Source organism: Exophiala spinifera (genome assembly GCF_000836115.1).
Source record: "Exophiala spinifera strain CBS 89968 unplaced genomic scaffold supercont1.8, whole genome shotgun sequence".
NCBI classification, from domain to species: Eukaryota; Fungi; Ascomycota; class Eurotiomycetes; order Chaetothyriales; family Herpotrichiellaceae; genus Exophiala; species Exophiala spinifera.
In genome coordinates this window covers 299,367-321,096 of record NW_015622520.1, presented here as the reverse complement: position 1 = coordinate 321,096, position 21,730 = coordinate 299,367, and the positions used below count along the sequence as shown (strand labels likewise).

Here is a 21,730-nt window from a genome sequence, read left to right as displayed (position 1 = left end):
TCCGGCAACGTGGTCCACAATTAGCTTTTAGCCTTGACCTGGGGAGGGGGGGCGCTTGAAGAAGGCGCCTGGCGTTATCTTGGTGGCTGTCAAACAACGACGCAGCTACTAAGTCTGACTTGCATCTTGACAGCACCGGCGGCGTCCCCTCTTCTTGCCGCAGGTCTCCTCCCGGACCCCGGCGCACACTCGCTCGAATTGTGAGCGACACTCGAGCCCATAATGCACCACGGTGGAGGAGGCGTCGAGGTTTGGGCACTGTGCTGACGCTTGGGGGACCCGTCGAGTACAATGCATGTACAGCGTGGCTTGATCGAGGGATTTTTCCTGCTGGGTGAGGTCGTTTGCCGCTGATGTCGCGGCGGAGGTGTCCGCACCGGCGACCCTCAGCGCAAAGTACGACCAGACCCTGGATTAGGGTCCAGATTGAGCAGGGGGAGTTTGCGGCAGCAGATCTGAATTCATGGTGTCATGCGGGAGACGGATTAGGACATGGAGGAAACGGGTTGATGGAGGGACGGATGGCTGGTGGCTGATGGGAAGGGCTTGGGAGGGAGGAAGCGAGGGACGAGGGACGAGGGACCCTGTCGAGGCATCCATTGTGGAGAGGGTCAGTTTTCGGTCAACGACGACGATCCGAGTCTTTAGTCATTCCATCGTTTGCTGCAAGCTATTCAAGTTGGCCCAGAAGTCAAAGAAAGTCGACGACCTCGTCGGTCGAACTCTGCAAGAAGTCTGCCGCTTTCTTCTCTGCATTCAGCACCCCTGTCGGACCCTGGCTGCCCTTTCTGTCGTTCGTTTGCCATGGCATCGATAAGCGAGAGGCCGCTGGTGCTAGCAGCCCGCAATTGGCGTCTGCAAGTGCAGGGGTTTGAAAGGCCACTTGACCTGCTTTTGGAGGCCTCAGTCTGACTTTGTGACCTCATGCGAACGAATGCTGCTGCTCTGCTATGCTCCCCTCCTGTCGTGACTCGTCGGAGCGGGTTGGTGGTGTGAGCAGCACGTATGTCGCTTAACGCGCCACCAGTACCGAGTCTCTGCTATGGTCGTTGTGCTAGGCTAACTCCGTATGCTACCACGAACTAGTTATGCTTGGACTGAGGCAACGGTATCAACACCAGCGGGCTAAACGGCCGGCAATACTTGCATCAGAAGAATGCGATCGTCGGAAAAGAGAGCTCCCCCAACGGACGGCGCTCCCGTTACTCACTCTTTTCTTGACAAAGGGCAGAAAGTCCGATGTGCTGAATTCTGATGTGCTATTGTATTGTACAGAGTCGATTGTAATGCTAGACTGACTGATAGATTTGCCTGATCCTTATTCCAATGCATCTTGCTGCTGGTGGTGGTGGTGGTGGTGGTGGTGGTGGGAAGCTATGCACCACTCATGTTCTGATAATATCAAAAACCATGATTCGTCACAAATCTCGTCCTTGAGTAATAGTTCTCCCCAATTCAAAATTCGGGTATATACTGTGAGTCATGTAAGATCCTGTTTGGTGGTTGTACACGGTGGCCATGACCCCCGGTTTTGAAGTAAATATCCCATCCCGCTTCCCGTTGCGTGTAGTATATCTCGTGCCATAATCGTAAGAAGAAATCGTCCGAAGTAAAAACCAACCCTGTTATGAACATCCAACGAGTCTTGTGTATTTGGGCCGTTTAATTCCTTGTTGTTCGCCGTTGCCCTCGTAAATCAAAATCATGCAGTTTCAAGCGCGGCTTTGTAGGGTCTTCGCCCTCTCGCGTTTGAGTTTAAGTGCTGGTAGCTGCCGACGACGGGCGTTGATAAACCAATTGCTAATCTGACGAATTTGTTAGCAAATATTCACCGGACCGGGAGGGTAAAAGAGAGCTCACCTGGCTGATGGTCAAACCGGTTCGTTGGATGAAGATCTGTTTCTGTTCATCGCTGGGATAGGGATGGTCCAGATGGTCTTGGAGCCACAGGCGAAGAATGTCGGTGATTGGCTTTGGTAGATTGCCCCGGCGTCTTCGGCCACCCGCGTGAGAGGGATATCCCATCATGGGATAGGACAACAACTGGCCGTACTTGACATGGTATGGTGAGGTATCGACTGAGCGGTAGCCTCCATCATATCCCATAGGGCTCCGGTATTGATCGTAAGGTTGGCCATATCTGTTAAAGTCCACCGATTGGTATGAACGATCCATCGCCATGTACGGATTATACCGAGGAGTAGACTGGACTTCGGGGGTCCTCCATCGCTGATATGAGTCGGGGCTCTCATGGGCCTGTCGAGGCATCGAATAGGCCGAAGAGTATACGCTGTCCTGGGTATCCGAAGGGATCATAGGCTGAGCCATCCCGAACTGAGCCGGCACTGTAGGGCCGGCGCTCATAGGAACTGGATCCGTATATGTTGAAGACGTCGACCAGGGAGAGCTGTACTCTGCTGGTGTTCTGGCGGGTGTTTGCAACTGGAGAGAAGGGGGAAGTCCGTTCATCTGGATGTGGCTGGAGTTGTCTGCTGGGTACGCCATGGGACTGGAATGTGGTTGAGCTGGTGCTGGGACTGCGGCGACACTCATGCCGGTGGTGGGCTGCGAGCTGAGATATGATACTGCCATGGGCCGTGAGGATGGCACTTCTTGAGCGTTGGACTCGAGAGTGTTCCCGCGCGGAGGAGGAATGACCTAATCCTCATGTAAGTAACGAGCATTGTATTGTCTCTTCGTCGTCAGGACAACGTACTTCTCGAATAGATGGGAGCTGTTGCTCAGGCTGAGGTATCTCGAGCCTTGGTTGAGAGGGCACTGGCTGATTGTGAGAAGGATAAGGTCTGGCAGCTGTTTGGCCGTAGTGGTCCATGTTTTGAAGGAATGACTTTGATAGAAGATGACAGTGAATGTGATGGTCGAGCGTGATGAATGAGATCCCAGAGAAGGGCAGAGTCGAGGATAGATATTCACTTGCGATACAAGCGGGTCTGCACGTCCCAGGTCTGTTCACACTTGTTGCGCGACGTCTGTCCGCCAATCACTCTGATACTGTGGAGAAAGAGCTCTGTGCACCTGTCGAGCTGCAGGAGAACTAAAGTCTAGGAGTCTTTGAGGGAGGTTGACAGTGCATTGACAGTGCGCAAAAGACAAAAACAAAAGACAAAGAAGGAGTCCCAAGATAGAATGGAGCCCTTGATATCGCGTCTGTCAAAAGATCGAGACACTGATGGGCAACCCGAAGCTGGCATTGCAGGATCAATACGTCGACACTTCATACCATGCCAAATCCGACCGAGTTCGCCAGCGCAAGGTATATGAAAGAGGCAAGGATGGAGGGCGTGTGGGGCAGACATGCACAAAATTCATACGTTAGCCCTACCTCTACTGCGCGCTGTGTAGGCTTTCGAGTAGGTCGAGTCGTATTATGGACTGCTTTGCAGTGGTGGCGTGGTCTCCACCAGATTCCAAGCTATCCGCCAACCGTGTTATACCACATTTGCATTGCTGAGATAGTCAGGGACCATTTTACTCGTAGCATGTCTCTGCTTGGGTGGTGTGGGTCCTGCAGTCCTCTTTCTGGAGTAGCCTAGATGGAGATGTGGAATACACTGACGCTGTGCCTGCATTCGCCTTACAGCTGGCGCCGTCCCCGTTTGGCTCCCCTGCCACCTTGGATCGGGCAAGTTCGAAGAGACAGACAGCGGCTGCCAGTTTCAAGGAGCATTGACCGGTCCTTGCTCACGGCAGAAGAACAGCGCAGCAAATTACCGCAGACAGGCACGGACGGGAATAGGGGCGCAAAGATGCGCGCACCTCGGGAACAGATGTCTGGCGACGCGATGCGATTCAAGGCTTCGCCCTCTATCAATTATGGTGGTTGCGCCTCCAACGGCAGAGCATCCCGCTAATACGCAGCCTATAGGCCATACATCGGGTGGCACAACAGGTGATTTTTCAGGATCACTTCGGTTGTGACTAGTCGCCATGGCTGCATCGTTTGGGGACCTCTGAAATCGTCATACAATTGTTGGCTTCCTTCGAGAATGAGTCTCGGCTGCCTTTTCGAGTCTCGCGACTGTTCCAGATGGCTCTGCCGAAATCGTTTTGAGACTGAAGGAGGATGCAGCTATCTCAATGCAGCATTGTCCGAGCCCACTGCACCCAAAATCGGTACGGCCGGCCACAGAACAACCTGGGCCTTCCTGGCAAGTCTTAAGCTGGGGACTTAACCGCACATCCACAGTCGCCTGATGGCGTTATGCGGCGACCAGGCCTGGGCCGTAATCTAGTTTTGGGAAACTACGCCACACCCGATGGATCGGGGTGCAGATCGGCGATCCCAAGTTATCGTAGGTGCACCTGGGCAACAGAGGCGATAGTATCGGGAAAGACTTCTCCATGTCATGAGAATGGTGACTTGACATAACGCGTGAGTTGTGGCGCGATCCTACGGTCTTTGTCGCGAAAGATACAGTCGTACGAGGTGTGCCCTTGCTAATCTAGCTTATTATGCATGATCTCGAATAGTTTCTGCAAGACACCGAGATCTGTTTGAGCCTGTGAGGGGTTTCCGGGTGGTTCATCCTGGATCAGCGCACTCCAGGGACATGATTCGATGACAAACTGTGGGCGGTGGCATGCCGAGGTTGGATCTTCGTTGGGTCATGAAGGACAATAAGCCCTCTACAGGGTATAACCGTTCTGATGAGGCCTTGGCGCCAGGGCTTCCTGGTTGCGCCCTTAGCTGCTAGTTCTGTACGGACATCTGTACCCCAGGATCTTGTCTTATCAGGACGAGGGCAGCTGCATCCAATCCGGGACTGTTGGAACGCCTGGCTCTCGACTAGACTGCACACTTGTCGCGGATATTTCGTTTGCTGACCAAAGGCAGGCGGGAAAGGGGATTCCAGCACTCTAGCACGACCCTGCAAAACCAGTCAGCTCTTCTTGCCATGCTGCATCCTCGAAACACTACTCACCGCCCGTGCAAACTCGAGCACATACAGTAGCTGCAGTGGCTACATCCGGTCGAAGCGATTTCTGCCTCTGTTGGGAAATGTGGGCAACGCTCTAGAACCGAAAGAGTTAATGCGGACAGCCACAAAGGACGTGTTTAGATGGGCAATTTCTTGGTGGGCCGAAACTGAGGCAGGGGTTGGTCAGCAAGGATGTTCGGATGGCATCCGAACAAAAAATACGGTGGTTTGAGTGGCTCCGTTGAGCCCGCTTTCCAGCTTTGTCCCGCCTTCATGTAAACCTTGTCCAGGCACATGCTGACGAGGGGACTCGATTCACCATTGGTGCAGTGCGTGTGTGGACAAGTGTCCGTGAACGCAGGGAAGATTCGTAAAGTAATCATCGTCACCAACGCAGGGCACTTTCATTTGCTAGGCAGTCCAAGTGTAAAGCGGGGGGAAAGCGTTCCGCCCGCTTCGCCTTGTACAATACGTATGCACGAGACATTGCTTCTGGCTGGCCCACCAGTTCCTGAGGAATGAGATATCGGGGAGCACCATATTTCAATGGATATCTTCTCCAGAGAAAACTACCTTGCGCAATCGTTGTGCCAGCTCCTCAGCTAGGTGTGTTTGTCCTATCGCTCACTGCAGGGACAGAGTCATTCTGCAAAATGCTGAACGAGAATCCTACATCCACCTCACGGACATTACTGCAAGCTATGGAGGGTCAGTTATGTGCAGCCTGCGAACTAGCATCACAGGTTGGGTGCTTACCTACCTTTCGAACTTGGTGGTGGGCGAACGGAAGGGTAACCTGCACGTCTTGTACGGAGTATGCTCGACCAAGTCCACAGCGCTTAGCGGGCCGTTCGGCTGCGGATGGCATTGGCCGAGGCGAGAAGTCCCAGTATAAATTCCTCACTGAGAGCTGTAAGAAGTGGAGGCGAGGGACGCGATCTAAATAGAGTGTGGCGCTAGACTCCCCCTGGCCTAGCTCTATCTCTAAGCTTAATTGTGAAGCAGCAACTGCTGGTTGAATGGCTTCCCGTCCTGCCCGCAAGGTCTTGGCATTTGTTATGAGACTCACGGCTGGGCACAGTCGGTTTCCCTGATCTTAATCATTCCCAGACCCTGAAAAAGTCACACCAAGCTTCAGTTCAGTTCCATAACTCATTATCACGTACCTTACGCCCCCAGGCGCTCCGCTGATCGCGCAATACAACTAAATGACCCACGAACTTATACACATCCACCTCAAGTTCGTCGATGACCTCAGTCAGTCCGGCCTCTGGTTGGCCTGGCCCACTTTTCACGTACTATAGGGACAGAGTTAAGGTTGAGTCCAGCCTTTTCGTTATCTCAGCTGATGAAGTCTCCAAACCTCAGTCTACTCATACCCCTCCCGTTCTACGTAAGCATCCGCTGCTGTCGGGTTTCGAACTGGAGGGTTGAACTGAAGGACTTTGCTACAATGACATACGATAGCAGCACATGCCTCCCATCCCTAATCCAGGAGTGACGCCTCCCGCTTCTCTTCCACACTACTCTTCGACTCGGACGACAGTTCTTACTCCTGGTCTTGAGAAGGGGGCGATTTAGTTCAACGATGCGGCACACTGGAGAATACATGCGTATCCTCCACAAAAAGCCCAGCCCTTGCGGCTTCAGGGACTGAGGATAGCAGCAGCTAGGTTCATCGCCACACCGTCTTCCGGCCGGAACCTGCGAAGGCCTTGCAGGAATCCCGGGATTCTTGCCATGCTGTATCTGTTCACCTCTCCTCGAACACGTTAGCGCAACCACGGCAACGGGCCTACTCCTTGTCGAATCGACCAGATTATCTGTTACGCTATTGAGCAGGGGGCCCACGTTCAGAACAAGGGGGGACCTTGCTGGATCGCACAAGAATGCACTGCAACTAGAACCCAGATGATCAGGTTCGATTGAATAAGCAGTCATTCCTCCAATTATTATTTTTCGGCTACTCGGCAGCCAACAACATGCAACACTTGAACTTGAAATTCGCCTATCGACTTGTCATGGATTATGAAGCCTGTGAATTCTGCGCTTCCCCACAATTGAGGCCCAATACGAAGGGCCTCAATGTATGCACTTTGGGTTATACGTTGGTAAAAGTACTCGTAGAGTGATTTGCCTAGCAGGCAGGGATCAACACAAAGGAAATGTGATCCTTGTGGCCTGGCCTCTCGTGAACCCTGAAGCAGGAATATGAAAGAACCATGTGAACTTGAGCCATCAAACTTAACGCCCTGTGAAGCGACATAGCCCCCGCACAATCCTGAAGCTTTCCCATAGCGAGGCCACCATTATTAATCTGTAGACAAACTTTTCGGTTTGTCGATGGGAAGGCACTCTCGACTCCTTGATGTCAAGGGTCAGCTACGCGATGAAGAACGACCGCGGAGCCAGGTTCCTCACATTCAGCCTTTGACTAATTCCAACAGGGAGTATCCAGGGAGGGAAACAGACACTCGTCATCAACACTCGAAGTCAGCTGAGGTCAGAAACAGTAATTTAGGTTGTCGTAGGAACAATCATGGGGATGTGCAATTGCCCATCTCTGGCTGTCCTGGGAACAGGGGGGAAGATGTGGCTGGTCGTACTAGTTCCGACTGTCGCAGAATATCACGTGCAGTCCCCATCGGGCCTTCGACGCGAGACGCGTAAACGAGGAGTCTTCTTCTTCCTCCACCAGCCTTCAAGTTTCATCATGTCATGCCAGATTTCAATAATCGCTTCGATCGATCACGATCTGTTTTCAACGTGGGAAGAACTTTTCCCAGCGACAGCCAAAGGCGGCTATTGTGAGACATTTAGTCGCATGTCTAAGCGAAGCAGAGAGCTGCAAGCCGTATGCACCTAGCAGTTAGCAGAGCTGTCCGTGTATCCGCATTCGTACCTGGCCAGACGCCTGTCCTCCTGTTTTCGTTGCTTGGGTGTCCGTAAAGGAGCAACATCCAGAACAGGCTGCCCACATCCGAGACGAAAATTTACAGACTTACAGGGCCCCGTACCTTTGCAAAGGACGGAGTGTAGGGCCTGCCACAATGCTCCCACCTGCGCGACAAACCGTGTACAGAGATTCCCCCGCCACTGTCTCTTGGCTGGCCATCGCGGCCCGGCAACGTTGGTGCAGAAGGGCCTGGGCCAAGGTTCGACGGGGCTGTTTGGCTGCATTTCAATCGGCACTGCCACAGCCCGAAAAGGAATCCCTGTCGAGACGACAAATGCAGGTGCCCCGATAGTATCGAATGCTATGCATCACCATCCTAACGCTTTTGCCTAAGCGAATCCGATCTTTTCTTGATCGCATTCTGAATCCCAGCAGGGATGCCCGAACAAGAGAACTATTGCAACTACTGCACCTAGTGTCGTCCCACACCAGCTGCAAGCTGGCATTGAACGTCATCGATTTTTGCAACCGCGCTTGGAATCCTTTTCCAAATGGAACCATGCATCCTGGGATGAATTCAGGAAGCTGCATACGGTACCCGGCGCGGATACCCGCCTGGACGTAGGCACTGTATCTTGTCTGCTCGACTTTTTCTTCATCTCGGAACCGTAGTTTTCCCGAGCCGAGGCACAGCCTTGTGCCCGGCCATATCCTCGGCGAAATGCTCACGTATCGGACAATTATGCGCTCAAACTGACCACTCTCTCTACGTCGCAGGAGCTTCTCCAGGCGAATGAACAGGCAGTTCTCGCGGGTTGGCGTCGTTAACGACCGCAGATCAACCGTGATATGATAGGGCCGCCTACCCTATTCGTACCTCTGGCCGAGTTACAAGCAGGATTATCGATCCCGTGATGGCCGTTGGAGACGAGGTCTATGGGAAGCCGGGGTAAGGGGTGATGTTGTCGAATAAAGCGGGATCAGATCCTTGGACGAGCTACTTGTACTTCTCTCAAAACTTTGTATGCAGAGACAGAGAGTGGGTGTGTCTGTGTGTTCTCCCCGTCGTCGAGGTATTGACGCCGCGCTTCTTTCTCGCCCTAAGTGAAAATCCAACATTATGTCTGAGTCAAAGCCAAACTGGTGGAAAGCCAGTACCTGCTACCAGATATGGCCGGCATCATACAAGGACAGCAACGGCGATGGCATGGGGGACATCCCTGGCATAATCAGCACACTTCCATACCTGAAAGACCTGGGCGTTGAAACCATCTGGCTATCTCCAATGTTCGACTCGCCACAGAAGGACATGGGCTACGACATTTCCAACTACGAGGACATCTATCCTCCTTACGGCACAATGTCCGACATGGACAACCTAATCAAATCATGCCACGACCTCGACATAAAACTGATCCTGGATCTGGTCGTGAACCACACGAGTGACGAGCACGCCTGGTTCCTCGAGTCACGCAGAGACAAAACCAACCCGAAGGCAGACTGGTACATCTGGCGTGATCCAAAGGTAGTCGATGGCCAACGCCGGCCGCCCAACAACTGGGCCTCGATCTTCGGCGGCAGCGCATGGGAATACGTCCCCGAACGCGACCAGTACTACCTCCACCTGTTTGCCGTAGGACAGCCGGACCTGAACTGGGAGAACGAAGAGACCCGGTCGGCAATCTACTCATCAGCCGTCAAATTCTGGTTGGACAAGGGCATCGACGGGTTCCGCGTCGACACGGCGAATCTCTACTCCAAAGACACAAGCTACCCAGACGCGCCGGTCGTCAACCCCAGTGAAGACTGCCAAGTGGCTTTCCAATACTTCGTCAACGGGCCCCGTATGCACGAGTTCCTCCAGGAACTACGCGAGCGCGTGCTCGACCAGTACGGCGACATCCTCATGGTCGGCGAACTCCCACACACCGGCGCTGACGAGGTCATGGCGTACGTGTCGGCGGCGCGGAGAGAATACAACTGCGTCTTCGACTTTGACGTTGTCAACCTCGGCACCACGACCAACGAAGGAGGCAAGAAACACCACGCGCACCGACACACGCTGCCGCAGTTCAAGGACGCCGTCCGCAAGGCGCAGGACCTCCTCCGCGGCACCGACGCCTGGACGACGGTGTTCCTGGAGAACCACGACCAGGGCCGCAGTCTCTCGCGCTTTGCCACGGACGCCCCCGCGTTCCGCGAGCGCGCCGCCAAGATGCTCGCCATCCTCATGTGCACCCTGTCGGGCACCATGTTCCTGTACCAGGGCCAGGAGATCGGGACGTACAACTACCCCATCCACTGGGGGGTCGAGGAGCTGCGCGACGTCGACAGCATCAACGCCTACAACGAGGTCCTGCTCCACCACAAGGGCGACCGGCTGTGGCTGAAGAAGACGCTCAGGGGCCTGCAGCTCGTCGGGCGGGACAATGCGAGGCTGCCGGTGCAGTGGGACTCGAGCGCCAACGCCGGCTTCACCGCCGGCAAGCCCTGGATGAGGGTCCACGACGACTACGAGAACGTCAACGTCGGGAACCAGCTGGACGACCCGAGGAGCGTGCTGAGCTTCTGGAAGAAGATGATCAAGCTGCGCAAGGACCACCCCGAGCTCATGATCTTCAGTCGCGACTTCGACGTCTGGGACAAATGGGATCAGCACGTCTTCACCTTTACGAAGAAGCATCCCGACGGCGGAGCCACTCTCCTCGTCTTTCTGAACTTCTCCGACGAGGAGCAACCGATGCACTACCCCGTTGCTCTTCGGGCCGCCCGCAAGGAGCTCCTCGTGAGCAGTGCCGACGAGGTCGGGGACTATCTCAGTCCATGGGAAGGAAGGGTGTATCTGTTCAACGAGACCGTGCTCAATGGTGCATGAGGCCGAGACAAATTTGGTCTGACAATGATGACACGAGAGGATATCCCCCCTTATATATCGAGCCAAGGTCTTCGCTTTTAGAGTAAAAAGTAGAACAAGCATCATGTAGTGTAGAGTTATAGCAGAGTGTGTAGCGCATTTCATAACCATTAATCTACGTCTATATAATACAAGAGTTAGAAGAGCTATTTTGCTCAAGAGTTGAGATAAAATCTCTATTCAGCCACAGCGCAGAGGTTGGCTTCCTCATCGGCCTCGGTGGTGAAAATACATATGGTAGCGTGGAATACTGAAGGGAGACACAGTACCGGTGGTTGTCACGGCCCAAAGCAATCGATTTGGCGATAGCATTGTATCCATCCAGAATAGTTACACTCTAGTGATATGAGACTGAATATGGTTTCATGCCATCCGAGTAAGTTCGTTCAGTCGTGTCAAGTCATCGAACAGCCTGTGCTGAATGGAGGGACTTTGCCATCAATGGCGTAGTCTTCCGCTTTCCACAGTCAGATGGTCTTGCGTATTTTCAGCCGGTACGGTGCCATCCAAGTTGATCCGCACTGAAAGCAACCAAGCATCGTCAAACCCAGTAGTGTTCATGTCTTCTTATATCTTGGGTTGTATATCTGGTCGTCAGTTGCAGATGGTTTTCCTGTTGGAGATGCTTCGTTGACCAAAGGTTTATGCTGGGTTTCTGAGCCATCTTCCCAGAATTCTAGGTCTTCCTCGCCCTCGTTTCCAACCAAAGCACCAGGACGGATGCCCAATTTCCCTTTCTTCAGTAGTTTGGTGAAGTCTTCCCCGGCTTCCAATTTCTCTTTGAGGATGTCTTCTAACGTCTTGCTGGTGTCAAGAAAGACTTTCAGATGATCTGCTATTACGTGGCGATTCTTGCACGAAGGGCAAGTCACCAGCACCGTGCCATAGTGGTAACCTTGCTTGGTGATGCGATGTGTCGACCGGTGTAGGCAAGGCTTGCAAGTGAAGCTGAGATGATATGCTGGCGCATCGTTTGATGGTTGCGCCTGGGCCTGTCCTCCAGGGACGGTGAGAGAAGAGTTGTGTCGCTTGAAGGATGAGGAAGGGTAACGAGTCGTCAGAAGCGCTCTGGACGTGAAGGAGGGTTTTGACAGTGGAGATTGTAGGCGGAGTTGCCGTCTGAGAGGATTTGGGGCGTTGCGGCTGGTTATCAGCCGACGGGCTATTGCGTTGAATGACTGCATGATCGTTGACCGCAATATTGCTGGATACACAGACTGGCAGAGGAAAGTGAGGAGGCGGCGGTTTTTCTTTCTTGAGCCTGGGTTGTTTGTTCTCCGAAGCGCAGTCGCAATTGGAGTTCAGCCTTGCCTCAATTTAGCCGCAGCCTTGTCGAGTCTTGGCACTTCTAGCGTCCCGAATAGTAAAGCCGTTCGGGGAAGCGAATCGCAGCTGCGCCGAACATTCACCCCAAGGCTTTCATTGCCATGGGTTGTTCGCCTCTCAGTCCAGTTCGCCTTCACTTCTGTTCATTCCGGTGACAATGAGACCAACTCCTCCCCCGTCTCATCCCACTTCGTGAGACAAACTCTCCTTCGCAACCCTATCGTCTCGCGACGTCGTTGTCTCGCAGTCTGGATTCCCCCACGCTCTTTCATACCGGAGCCTCAGACAGGTCTTGTGCGGGCAACGCACCGCCGCCACGATGCTGGCCAGAGGAAGAGCGGGAAAGATAAGGGCGCCTCGACGTGTATGTATTGCGATCTTTCCTCTCTTCATCACCATATTCCGACGGACTGTCGCAGCGACTCTCAAAGGAATCATGGCTCGATTACTGTCCGTTCCCTCACCCCACAGATAGCGTGGCACTGCCATGCCGACCTGGTCCTGCAGAAGGGAACTTCTTTTCAGCCCCGCGTCCAGTCCTGGAAGAATCAATTGCTAACAACTTTGTCTACGGCAGGGTCTGAACCAAGGCGATGTCGACTTCGAATCTACTTGGAACACCATCGCCACGGCCTTTACGCAAATCTTTGGCAAAAGTGCTTCCGGTCTTTCCTTCGAAGAATTATTTCGGCAGTGCTACAAGCTTGTTTTAAAGAAGAAGGCAGATCTGTTATATGACCGGGTGATCAAGTTGGAGCAAGTCTGGCTGCGGGAGAACATTCGGACCAAGATTCTATCGCTAGTCAACCCCTCGATCACCGTGGGCCTTGTCGATCAGACGACAGTGGGGGATTCCAATGAGCGTAGAATCGCAGGCGAGCGTTTTGCTCGAGCCCTTAAGGACGCCTTCAACCACCATACGCTGTCAATGGGCATGATCACCGACGTTATGATGTACATGGACAAGTATCTGAGTCACGATGGAGGTAAACCATCGATATATGCTGCAAGCATGTCTACCTTCCGACTTGAAATACTCAAAGCTCCCTTCAGCGAAGATGCCACGTTGGACACTCTGTCTCTTCTCGAAACCGTTTTGCTCGACATGATAAGAATGGAACGAAAAGGCGAAGTCATCGACCGCTCTTTAGTCCGACAGTGTTGTTACATGTTGGAAGGCCTGTACGAGTCTTTCACTGAAGAGGAAACCACAAAGCTATACCTTACTTCTTTTGAACCCAAGTTCCTCGAGGCCAGTCGTCAGTTTTACAAGTCGGAAGGTCAGGCACTTCTTGCGGAGGCAGATGCGAGCACCTTCTGCACACACGCTAGAAGGAGGTTGTCGGAAGAAGAGGAGAGGTGCAAACAGACCATCTCGCAAACTACCGAGCAGAAGATTAAGTCTGTGGTGGAGCAAGAGCTAATCCAGGCGCACATGCGAGAAGTCATCAACATGGAAGGCACTGGTGTCAAGAATATGTTGGACAACGACAAGATCCAAGATTTAGCCAACGTTTATGATCTTATTGCTCGAGTTGACCAGAGAAAAGGTGCATTGCGGGATGCTCTTCAGAAGCGAGTTATTGAACAAGGCTCGGATATTAATAAGGCAGCCAATGTCATAAGCGAAGCACAGCCCGCCGCGAAGCCGCCTCAGCGACCTGCCGACGGCAAAGCCCCAGCCGAAAAGTCCTTGAGCCAACAAACCCAAGCCGCAATCAATTGGGTTGAGCAAGTTTTGGAGCTGAGAAACAAATACGATAGGTTCTGGGTTGAGGCATTCAGAAAGGACGTCGTGATGGAGAAGGCTCTAGAGGTATCATTTCAAGATTTTATCAACGCTAACGATCAAAGTCCGGAGCACTTGTCACTCTTCTTGGATGAATACCTCAAGCGTGGCGGAAAGGACAAGACGGATGCCGAAGTCGACGCCATTCTCGATAATGGCATATTACTACTTCAGTACCTCGCCAACAAAGACATCTTCGAGAGATACTACAAGAGACACATGGCCAAGCGATTATTGATGAAGAAGTCCGTCAGCCGAGAGATGGAGCGACTGATGCTTTCCAAGATGAAGATGAAGATTGGCAACCAATTCACGCAGAAGTTGGAAGCACTCATCCGGGATACAGAATTGTCCGACAACCTCAGTGCGCAGTACAAGACTTACGTCAATTCACTTGGAGACCCAGACCCCAAGCGGGTGGAGCTGGATTGTAGAGTATTGACTTCAACGACATGGCCCTTTGAAACCATCAGGAAAGATGACGATGACGACTCAAGGAAACGACCTACGATCAAATGGCCATCAACTGTAGATCAAGTCCGACAACGTTTCGAGCAATTCTACCTAGACAAGCATACCGGACGGCGACTGGAATGGGTGCCGAACCTTGGAGATGCGGATATACGAGCAACCTTTACTAACAACGGCAAAACTAGACGATATGAGCTGAATGTATCAACGTACGCAATGGTCATCTTGATGCTATTCAACGACTTGCCCTCTGGAGAATGCCTTACCTGTGAGCAAATTCAAGCCGAAACAAACATTCCTCAAGCCGACCTAGTCCGAAATTTGCAGTCACTGTCTTTGGTGGCCAAATGGAGAGTGCTCAAGAAGGACCCGCCACATAAAGAGGTTAAACCGAGTGACAAATTCTCTTTTAACGAGGGCTTCTCGAGCCAATACCTTAAAATAAAGGTCAGTGTGGTGTCTGGCGGAGGTAACCGGGTTGAGAACAGTGAGGAACGTCGAGCCACCCAGAAGAAAACCGACGAAGAACGAGGGCACGTCATCGACGCGGCAATTGTTCGGATCATGAAGTCGAGAAAGAATCTCTCCCACTCACAATTGATGACGGAGACACTGGCACAACTATCGGCACGATTTAAACCGGACGTGAACATGATCAAGAAGAGGATTGAGTCGCTGATGGACCGAGAATTTTTGGAACGTGGGCCCGACCCAACCCAACCTTCATACGTCTACATGGCTTGAAGAGAGGGGAAGAATTTGGCTTGCCGATAAGATATGAGGCGAGAGTTCAGTTATGATGATTCAAATGAGCATGTATGTTACAGGCATCACAAAGGGCATTAGCGTGGCGTCAGGGCTGAAGAGCACACATTTAGTGTTTCTCAATCGATTTGGAGCCTGGTCATGAGCAGATCAGACAGGCTGTTGTAGCATCGATTTAAAACAGAAAGCCACCATGCTTACAATAAGAATTGACTTCTTAAGTGCTCATTATTAATACTCTCTCGTCAGCTACAGTAGTAATGTAGATGTTGTGCACGAGCTGTTGACTCCCTGATGCGAGTAGATGGTGTTGAGGCGGTATATGGGTATAGCAAGGCTGAGGCTTCCACTCCGTTGCCAAGACAGGGGGGAGTCTAACTTTGTGAATCGCTCTCCTTTTCGACGCGTCCGTGTTGCGTCCACCTCGACTGTTCTACCACGCAGACACAGCATCCATACCGAAGGAAAGACGAATTACAATCACCGAGAGTGCAGGACACTGAACGGGCGTCCCTCAATTGTGATTATTCGAAGAAATACAAAAGTTGTTTAAAAGTCGCCGCCGACCCGACCGCACATATCGGTTTGTTGGTCTACGACCATCTCACCATATCTCCAAAAATCATTTGTTTTCAAACCTCCCCCGGGGGCAAAAGGACTCCGTCTATTACCTATGTAATAGGTACTCTACCGGGGTGTATTTTGCGACGAGCGGTGTACGAAACAGAAGGGTTTTATGCCTGGGAGATATTGGAATCGCACGAAACGACGCGCGTTCTCGAGAAAGACGGATTCCGAGCGTTCGTCTTGCTAGCTTGGTGCCAGCCAGCATTCGCCCTCCCCCGAGAGGAGATATTTCTTTCACGTTCGTCATCAAAGAGAGCTCTGAGGATCGACAACAACTATAGCTCCGACGGGAATTACTAGCCGACAATTACCAAGACGACAATTGAGGAGTTCCACCCCACCATTTGATCTGTGGTTGATCCTTCTCCATATTAAAAAAAAAAGGTGCTCAGCAGCCTGGGTGGGGGGAGGAAGCAGCGCCAAAAGGGGAGAAGGGGAGACGAAGAAGATAGACACTACAAATAAGCATGGATCTCGACATATCTGACATTCTAGCTGACGTCTCACGACCAGCTGCGGGGGCGGCGACGGGCTCATTATCGCACAGCGCCTCGGACACGGATACATTCACCGACCACCAGCTACTTGTCCGGGCGTGGACGTCGGAGCGGTGCGCGCCTGATTTGCTCCCGTACCCCACGGACCTGCTTTACAGGGTGATGAGTCGGGTGCAGAGCCAGATCAGTCGGATCGAAGACATGGCTGCGGGCGTGGGAGGAGACGGAGTGGGAGGAGGAGGAGGTCAAGCGTCCGTTTCTGGTGGTGGGATGCAAAACTCCAATCTCGTCTTGAGCATTCTACAGACGGACCTCGGGCGCACGCAGTTCCTCGTGCGGAGTTTCTTGAGGGTCCGTCTGGCCAAGCTGACAAAGTACGCGACGTACTACCTTCGACTGACGACGGAGCGGAAGACCGCGTGCCTGAGCGCGGCCGAGGCGCAGTTCGTGGCGAACCACCAGGCGCTCCTGGGCGAGTTTTACGACGCGAGTTTCCTGAGCGCGTTTCCCGCCGGGTTGAGGAGGCTGGACGACGTCAGTGCCGGCGTGAGCATGGTGGAGGGACCGGACGTGGGGAGTGCCGTCGTGGTGAGGTGTCTCGCGGAGCTGTGGGGGAACGAGGACGATATTGAAAACGCCGCCGCCGGTGCTGCTGCTGCTGCTGATGATGATGATGATCAGAACGACGAGGATAACGGGCCGACTGTAGAGTTGAGAATGAGAGGGGGAGAGATTTGGATCGTGAGATGGAGGGATGTCAAGGCTGGAGTGGAAAGGGGGGATGTTGAATTGTTATAACCCGTGATTACCCATGCATACACGTACCCACGCACGCACGCACATACATGCACATACACATCACATACAGATACGAATTCCTTGCATGACCGAGGTATATTGGCGGATCTCCCTCCTTGCCTGTGTATTGTGTATTGTGTGTGAATGTATGCGTTGGGAAGACGAGGGTGGTGTGATGTGAGGCAGATCAGGATGTGTCTGAATGTGCACATGAATGAATCTACTGAAGCCCTTACCGATGGCTCTATAATGCTCGCGTCGCTATGTATGTGTACCATATATGCATGGCTAAATGTATGGATGAATGAGTGAGTGAGTGAGTGCGAATTGAATTCGATTCATCCCAACGAGACTTTTACTTTTGCTGTCCATGACTCTCACTTACGCTGGCGGTCAATGCCATGACGATGAAGATGGAAGGTGGAGGTGGACTCAGGAGTGATCCCACCACTGTTCCCTCCTATCTTTTTTCCAATGGATGACTCTTGCACACGCCAACATAACATGACACCCATTCGGTTCATTTCTTCTTCGACTTCAACGCCTCATCCAATCTGTCCTGCTCGCCTCGTTTCAACAACCATCTCAGTTCCTCGATTTCTTTGGGGTCGAGATACTCCACCATTCCTTCTGCCGTGAGGAAATCATGATCCGAGTACTCGAATCCAGGCACGACCGTCTCCGAGATCAAGAGACCCTTTTCACTCACTCCCGTCTCGGCAGCCTCGGTGGTGGTAGCAGCAGCAGCAGCAGCAGTGTCAGGCAACAAAAAACTGGCCTTGAACTTCCCCCCTTCCACGATCCACTGCAACTTCTCACCGCGCTCTACGTCCTGGCCCACGACGAACGACTCGACGGGGACTCTGCCCTGGTCGTCACGCCTGTCGACGTGCAGGATCACGTACCGCCCCCGCCCGCGATGCAGCGTGTGCACCGTCCTCGCGCGGTTGCGATGAAAGTACCCCACCGGGCTAGTCGGGGCGACGAGGTAGAAGATGGTGGTGCTGGCGCTGCGGGTGGCCGAGGTGTCCAGGTCCTTCTTCTGCCGGGACGTCGCGTTGGCGAGCAACGGCAGGTTCTGGAACGGGTTCGGCACCAGGAGCTTGTCTCGGTCCGTCTCGGCGAAGAAGCCCCCTTCGATGTGTGCCTGGAGCGAGAGAGCTGAGATGGTGTGCTGGACGGCGGCGGGGTCTGAAGACGGTGGATGGGCCAGGAGAGCGCGCGCGTAGTCGGTGTCGCTCGGTGGAATCATCATTTTTCAAAGGGGAGGTTGTGTCTCACGTACGAGTGTTAGTCCGTGGTCCGTGGTCGGTAGTCGTTTCGCTCGTCAGCTTGCAGAGCAAGTTTCTTCTTCCTCTCGCGTCCGCTATCACCTGTAGTAAGTAGTCGTTCTCAGACAACTAACTAGGCTGACTCGGTTTCGGGTAGGTACATAGGTGATCTTCTTAGCTCCGTGGATAGTCCCCCAGGTAAAAAGAGTCGCGTCTATACCACGTTGTTTGACGGCTGGAACTTGTAATCTTTACGTCAAAAGTGACAAAACAAACACAAATCGACATCCGGGGGATGGTGGTGGGCTGGTGGTGGTGGTGAATGAATAATCGTGCAGACGGCGAGCGAGACACTACGAGTAGATGATGCTTTGCTAAAACTTCCATCGCCCGGTTGGGAGGCCTGAACTTTAAGATTTTGGCCGAGACTCTCGACGCTGCCTTTCCCTGTCAAGATGCAGTAGTACTTAACCTATTTTTACCTCTACTAACCACGTATGTAGTCAGTGCTCAATTGCTGAAGGATGGATGGGTGGATTTTGCTTCTACGTGTCCTATCAGTAGCTCAGCCATCTCCCTGGAATACTGACAGTCAAGCATGTCGTCGATATCTTGTTCCCGGTGGGCATTGCATGTACGTAAAAGTAGGTACCTAAAGGGACCTACTAGGGCAAACTAAGTAGATGGGTAACTAACGTTAGTACATACAGTAGGTACCGAGTAGACCAGGGCCTAGAAAAAGCACTATTGATTCATCGACAACTCTAAAACCACCGATTAGAACAAGACGTGCTGAAGGGATAGTCAGTCTACTAAAGTACAAACTTCGGTAGCTGCAACTGTAACCACCTGGATACCCTTGGTCCTTGTGTTAGCGAGCGAAAGACTAACGACGAGCAAAAGACTAACGACGCGTACACAAGTCCGTCTTGGGAGTTTATGGAGCCGTGTCACTTGGTGCACCGCCGGCAAGCAGGAAGATAAGAGAGGAAGAAGAAGAAGTAAGTAGGTACTTCAACGCGTACAATGTGACGCGTACCAAATTATCCATTCATGCCTACCTACCTAGGTCCCTGAGACCAGCCGAATGCCGTGATGCTTATCTGAGATAAGGGGTGATTGCCAATCATGGGGTCAAGTATTCACTCGAATGTTCATCAGATGTCTCCGTCTCATGTTGGTGTCAATTGGTCCAGATATCGTTCCGCCGATACTCTGATTGTCTCCTTCCTTGCCGCCATCACAGTTCTAACCTGACGGTGTTGTCGACCTTCGCCAAATCACCACTGCTGCAGCACCGGCACAAACTACCGCCCCCAAAACCAGCCCATATCTCATCAATTGACCACTATCATCCTCCTCTAGTGGTCGTGGGTAAGCAGTGACCGGATCAAGACCTGCTTCTGATACGACCACGAACAAGTCCTGGATCGAAGGCCACGTCACACTCGTAGATATCGGTGGTCCTTGAGGCATCCGTTGGATCTGGGCAGTATACTCCTCTGGTTGATGGTCGACTCTTTGCATTGTCCGATCAAGATCTGCCTTCAATGCCACGTATACAGACGGCAGGTCCTCGAGGTAAGGATAGTTCTTTCGAATGTTTGGAATGTACGCAAACGAGTCTGGATCGGAAGAGTCGTAGGTGTAGACAATGACATCGCATTGATCAAGTAGTTTATTCTTATTGTCGAGAGCAGCCGCTTCTGATTCACCAAATTCCTTGAGGATGAGATAGCATTGTCGGCCTCCCGGGAGTTCGACTGTGTTCACTGCAACCCGAGGCTGGATAGTAGGGTGGTACAGCTCGTTGAATGGTCGAGCGAGGAACGCGTCCAGCAAAGCTGACTTCCCAGACTGCGGAGCTCCCAGTACATGTGCAAGAAGCACATTCCGACCTACTCGTCCTGGTCGCCTTCTTCTCTTTCGAGGCTTTGTCAATTTCAAAGCGGCTGTAGTGCTGGAATTCGATCGATCCGGAGACTCGAAACCCAGATACGCGAGATACTCGAGAGTCGTCTTGGGAGACATGAACGTGGTCATCGACCATTGAGCTAGCCAGCCTTGGAGTGTGACATGGCCTTCGTCGTTGCGCACCGTACAATAAGGAAAGTTATTGTCCACCCAAAGCTGAGGAATTCCCGGAGTTGGTGCAAAGAGGGATCCAAGCTCCTCGTCCTTGAGACCGCCGTCGTTATCGCGGTCAGAGGTGAGGAACAAGTCGACCAGAAAGCGGTATCCGGCAGGAGACAGTTCGGCTGAAGCGTATTCGGGCACCTCAAACTTGGGGTGGACGAAGGACTCCTGCAGGGACAGACTGTCGGTGTACTGGAATGTGCGAAGGATGACCCATATCGTTTCGTGTCGACCCTTCTCAGCGTAGAGCTTGTTCAGCAGCAAGAAGCCTTGTGAGGATATACCCCGACCCAGAGCAGCTCCCGGTAGATGATGCTCGATGGTGTCTTTGATGTGCTGTAGGTCTTCTGCGCTCAGATTCTTATCGAAGCATTTCAACTGAAAATCCTGCATTTCCTTGTCATTCAGCAGTCCGTCTTTATCCTTATCACTAAGGTAGAATATCCTAAGCAGAGCAGCTACCGCAGCTGGTTTGAGCACCGACTCTTTCGCATCAAACAACGGAGCGATGGGATGTGTGACGGCTTTCTGGCAGAGGAAGAATGCTTCATTGACATTGAAGTGTTCGCGGGCACTCGTGCGTATACAAGAGTCGATCTCTTTGAACTCTGACATGACCGGGAGCATCTCCTCTTCCATGATCTGAGCAGGTGTACTGCTCGTGACTAGGTCCGACTTGTTCGCGCATAGGATGACGGGCAGATTGACACCCAGAGAGCGGAAATATGGCAGCCAGAACAGGGCCACCCTCTCATAGCTGTAATGGTCCGAATAGACCAGGAGGATGACGTTGGATTTTCTCAGTTCTCTAGCAAGGTTCGCACGGTCTTGAGGCAGGGCAGAGGTATCGATGATGGTAGTGGTGACATTTTCGGGAGTGCCTAGGGTTGGAGGAATGGTGATTGGAGGCAGAACCGCTTGGATTCTGTTGCTGATGAAGGTGTCTTTTACCAGAGAAGTGATAAGGCTCGACTTACCACAACCCTCGTCACCGCAGACGCATATTCTGACGGTGGCCATTGGAGGGTTGGTGAGGATGGAGTTGTTGGCAATGGAAACTCATGCTTTTGGAGACTGTTCAGCAGGGAGGGTATTGTGCAACTGCAGTCATGATCGTCATCCGGCAGACATAAGAGAAGACGGAGCCTCAAGAGATCATGTTGCTGTGTGCTGTGTGCTGTGTGCTGTGTGTTGGTGGTGTGAACTTGACTTGAAGTGCCTCCGACGCCATTGCAAACAAACACACGACGTGACACTCTCTTTGCCGAGAATCAACCATCAACACCCAAATGTCTCCAAA

The 21,730-nt window shown here is 52.5% G+C and overlaps 7 protein-coding genes across 7 annotated transcripts; 3 read left to right on the top strand and 4 right to left on the bottom strand.

Annotated features, from left to right (window-relative positions):
• Positions 1-1,712: 1,712 nt before the first annotated feature.
• Positions 1,713-2,833, bottom strand: PV08_10132 (uncharacterized protein; the record flags this gene model as incomplete). The annotated part of the gene is made up of 3 exons (XM_016384447.1): positions 1,713-1,805; positions 1,861-2,658; positions 2,717-2,833. The coding sequence occupies 3 exons, from the start codon at positions 2,831-2,833 to the stop codon at positions 1,713-1,715; spliced, it is 1,008 nt and encodes a 335-aa protein (XP_016231049.1).
• A 6,123-nt stretch (positions 2,834-8,956) lies between these two features.
• On the top strand, positions 8,957-10,711 carry PV08_10131 (uncharacterized protein; the record flags this gene model as incomplete). Its single annotated transcript, XM_016384446.1, has 1 exon — positions 8,957-10,711. The coding sequence occupies one exon, from the start codon at positions 8,957-8,959 to the stop codon at positions 10,709-10,711; it is 1,755 nt and encodes a 584-aa protein (XP_016231048.1).
• A 596-nt stretch (positions 10,712-11,307) lies between these two features.
• PV08_10130 (uncharacterized protein) lies at positions 11,308-11,934 on the bottom strand (the record flags this gene model as incomplete). The annotated part of the gene is made up of 1 exon (XM_016384445.1): positions 11,308-11,934. One exon carries the CDS (start codon positions 11,932-11,934, stop codon positions 11,308-11,310), a length of 627 nt encoding a protein of 208 aa, XP_016231047.1.
• Positions 11,935-12,395: 461 nt separating this feature from the next.
• PV08_10129 (uncharacterized protein) lies at positions 12,396-15,080 on the top strand (the record flags this gene model as incomplete). Its single annotated transcript, XM_016384444.1, has 2 exons — positions 12,396-12,440; positions 12,654-15,080. The coding sequence occupies 2 exons, from the start codon at positions 12,396-12,398 to the stop codon at positions 15,078-15,080; spliced, it is 2,472 nt and encodes an 823-aa protein (XP_016231046.1).
• A 1,115-nt stretch (positions 15,081-16,195) lies between these two features.
• PV08_10128 (uncharacterized protein) lies at positions 16,196-17,023 on the top strand (the record flags this gene model as incomplete). The annotated part of the gene is made up of 1 exon (XM_016384443.1): positions 16,196-17,023. The coding sequence occupies one exon, from the start codon at positions 16,196-16,198 to the stop codon at positions 17,021-17,023; it is 828 nt and encodes a 275-aa protein (XP_016231045.1).
• A 520-nt stretch (positions 17,024-17,543) lies between these two features.
• On the bottom strand, positions 17,544-18,278 carry PV08_10127 (uncharacterized protein; the record flags this gene model as incomplete). The annotated part of the gene is made up of 1 exon (XM_016384442.1): positions 17,544-18,278. One exon carries the CDS (start codon positions 18,276-18,278, stop codon positions 17,544-17,546), a length of 735 nt encoding a protein of 244 aa, XP_016231044.1.
• Positions 18,279-19,542: 1,264 nt separating this feature from the next.
• Positions 19,543-21,450, bottom strand: PV08_10126 (mitochondrial Rho GTPase 1; the record flags this gene model as incomplete). The annotated part of the gene is made up of 1 exon (XM_016384441.1): positions 19,543-21,450. The coding sequence occupies one exon, from the start codon at positions 21,448-21,450 to the stop codon at positions 19,543-19,545; it is 1,908 nt and encodes a 635-aa protein (XP_016231043.1).
• Positions 21,451-21,730: the final 280 nt, after the last annotated feature.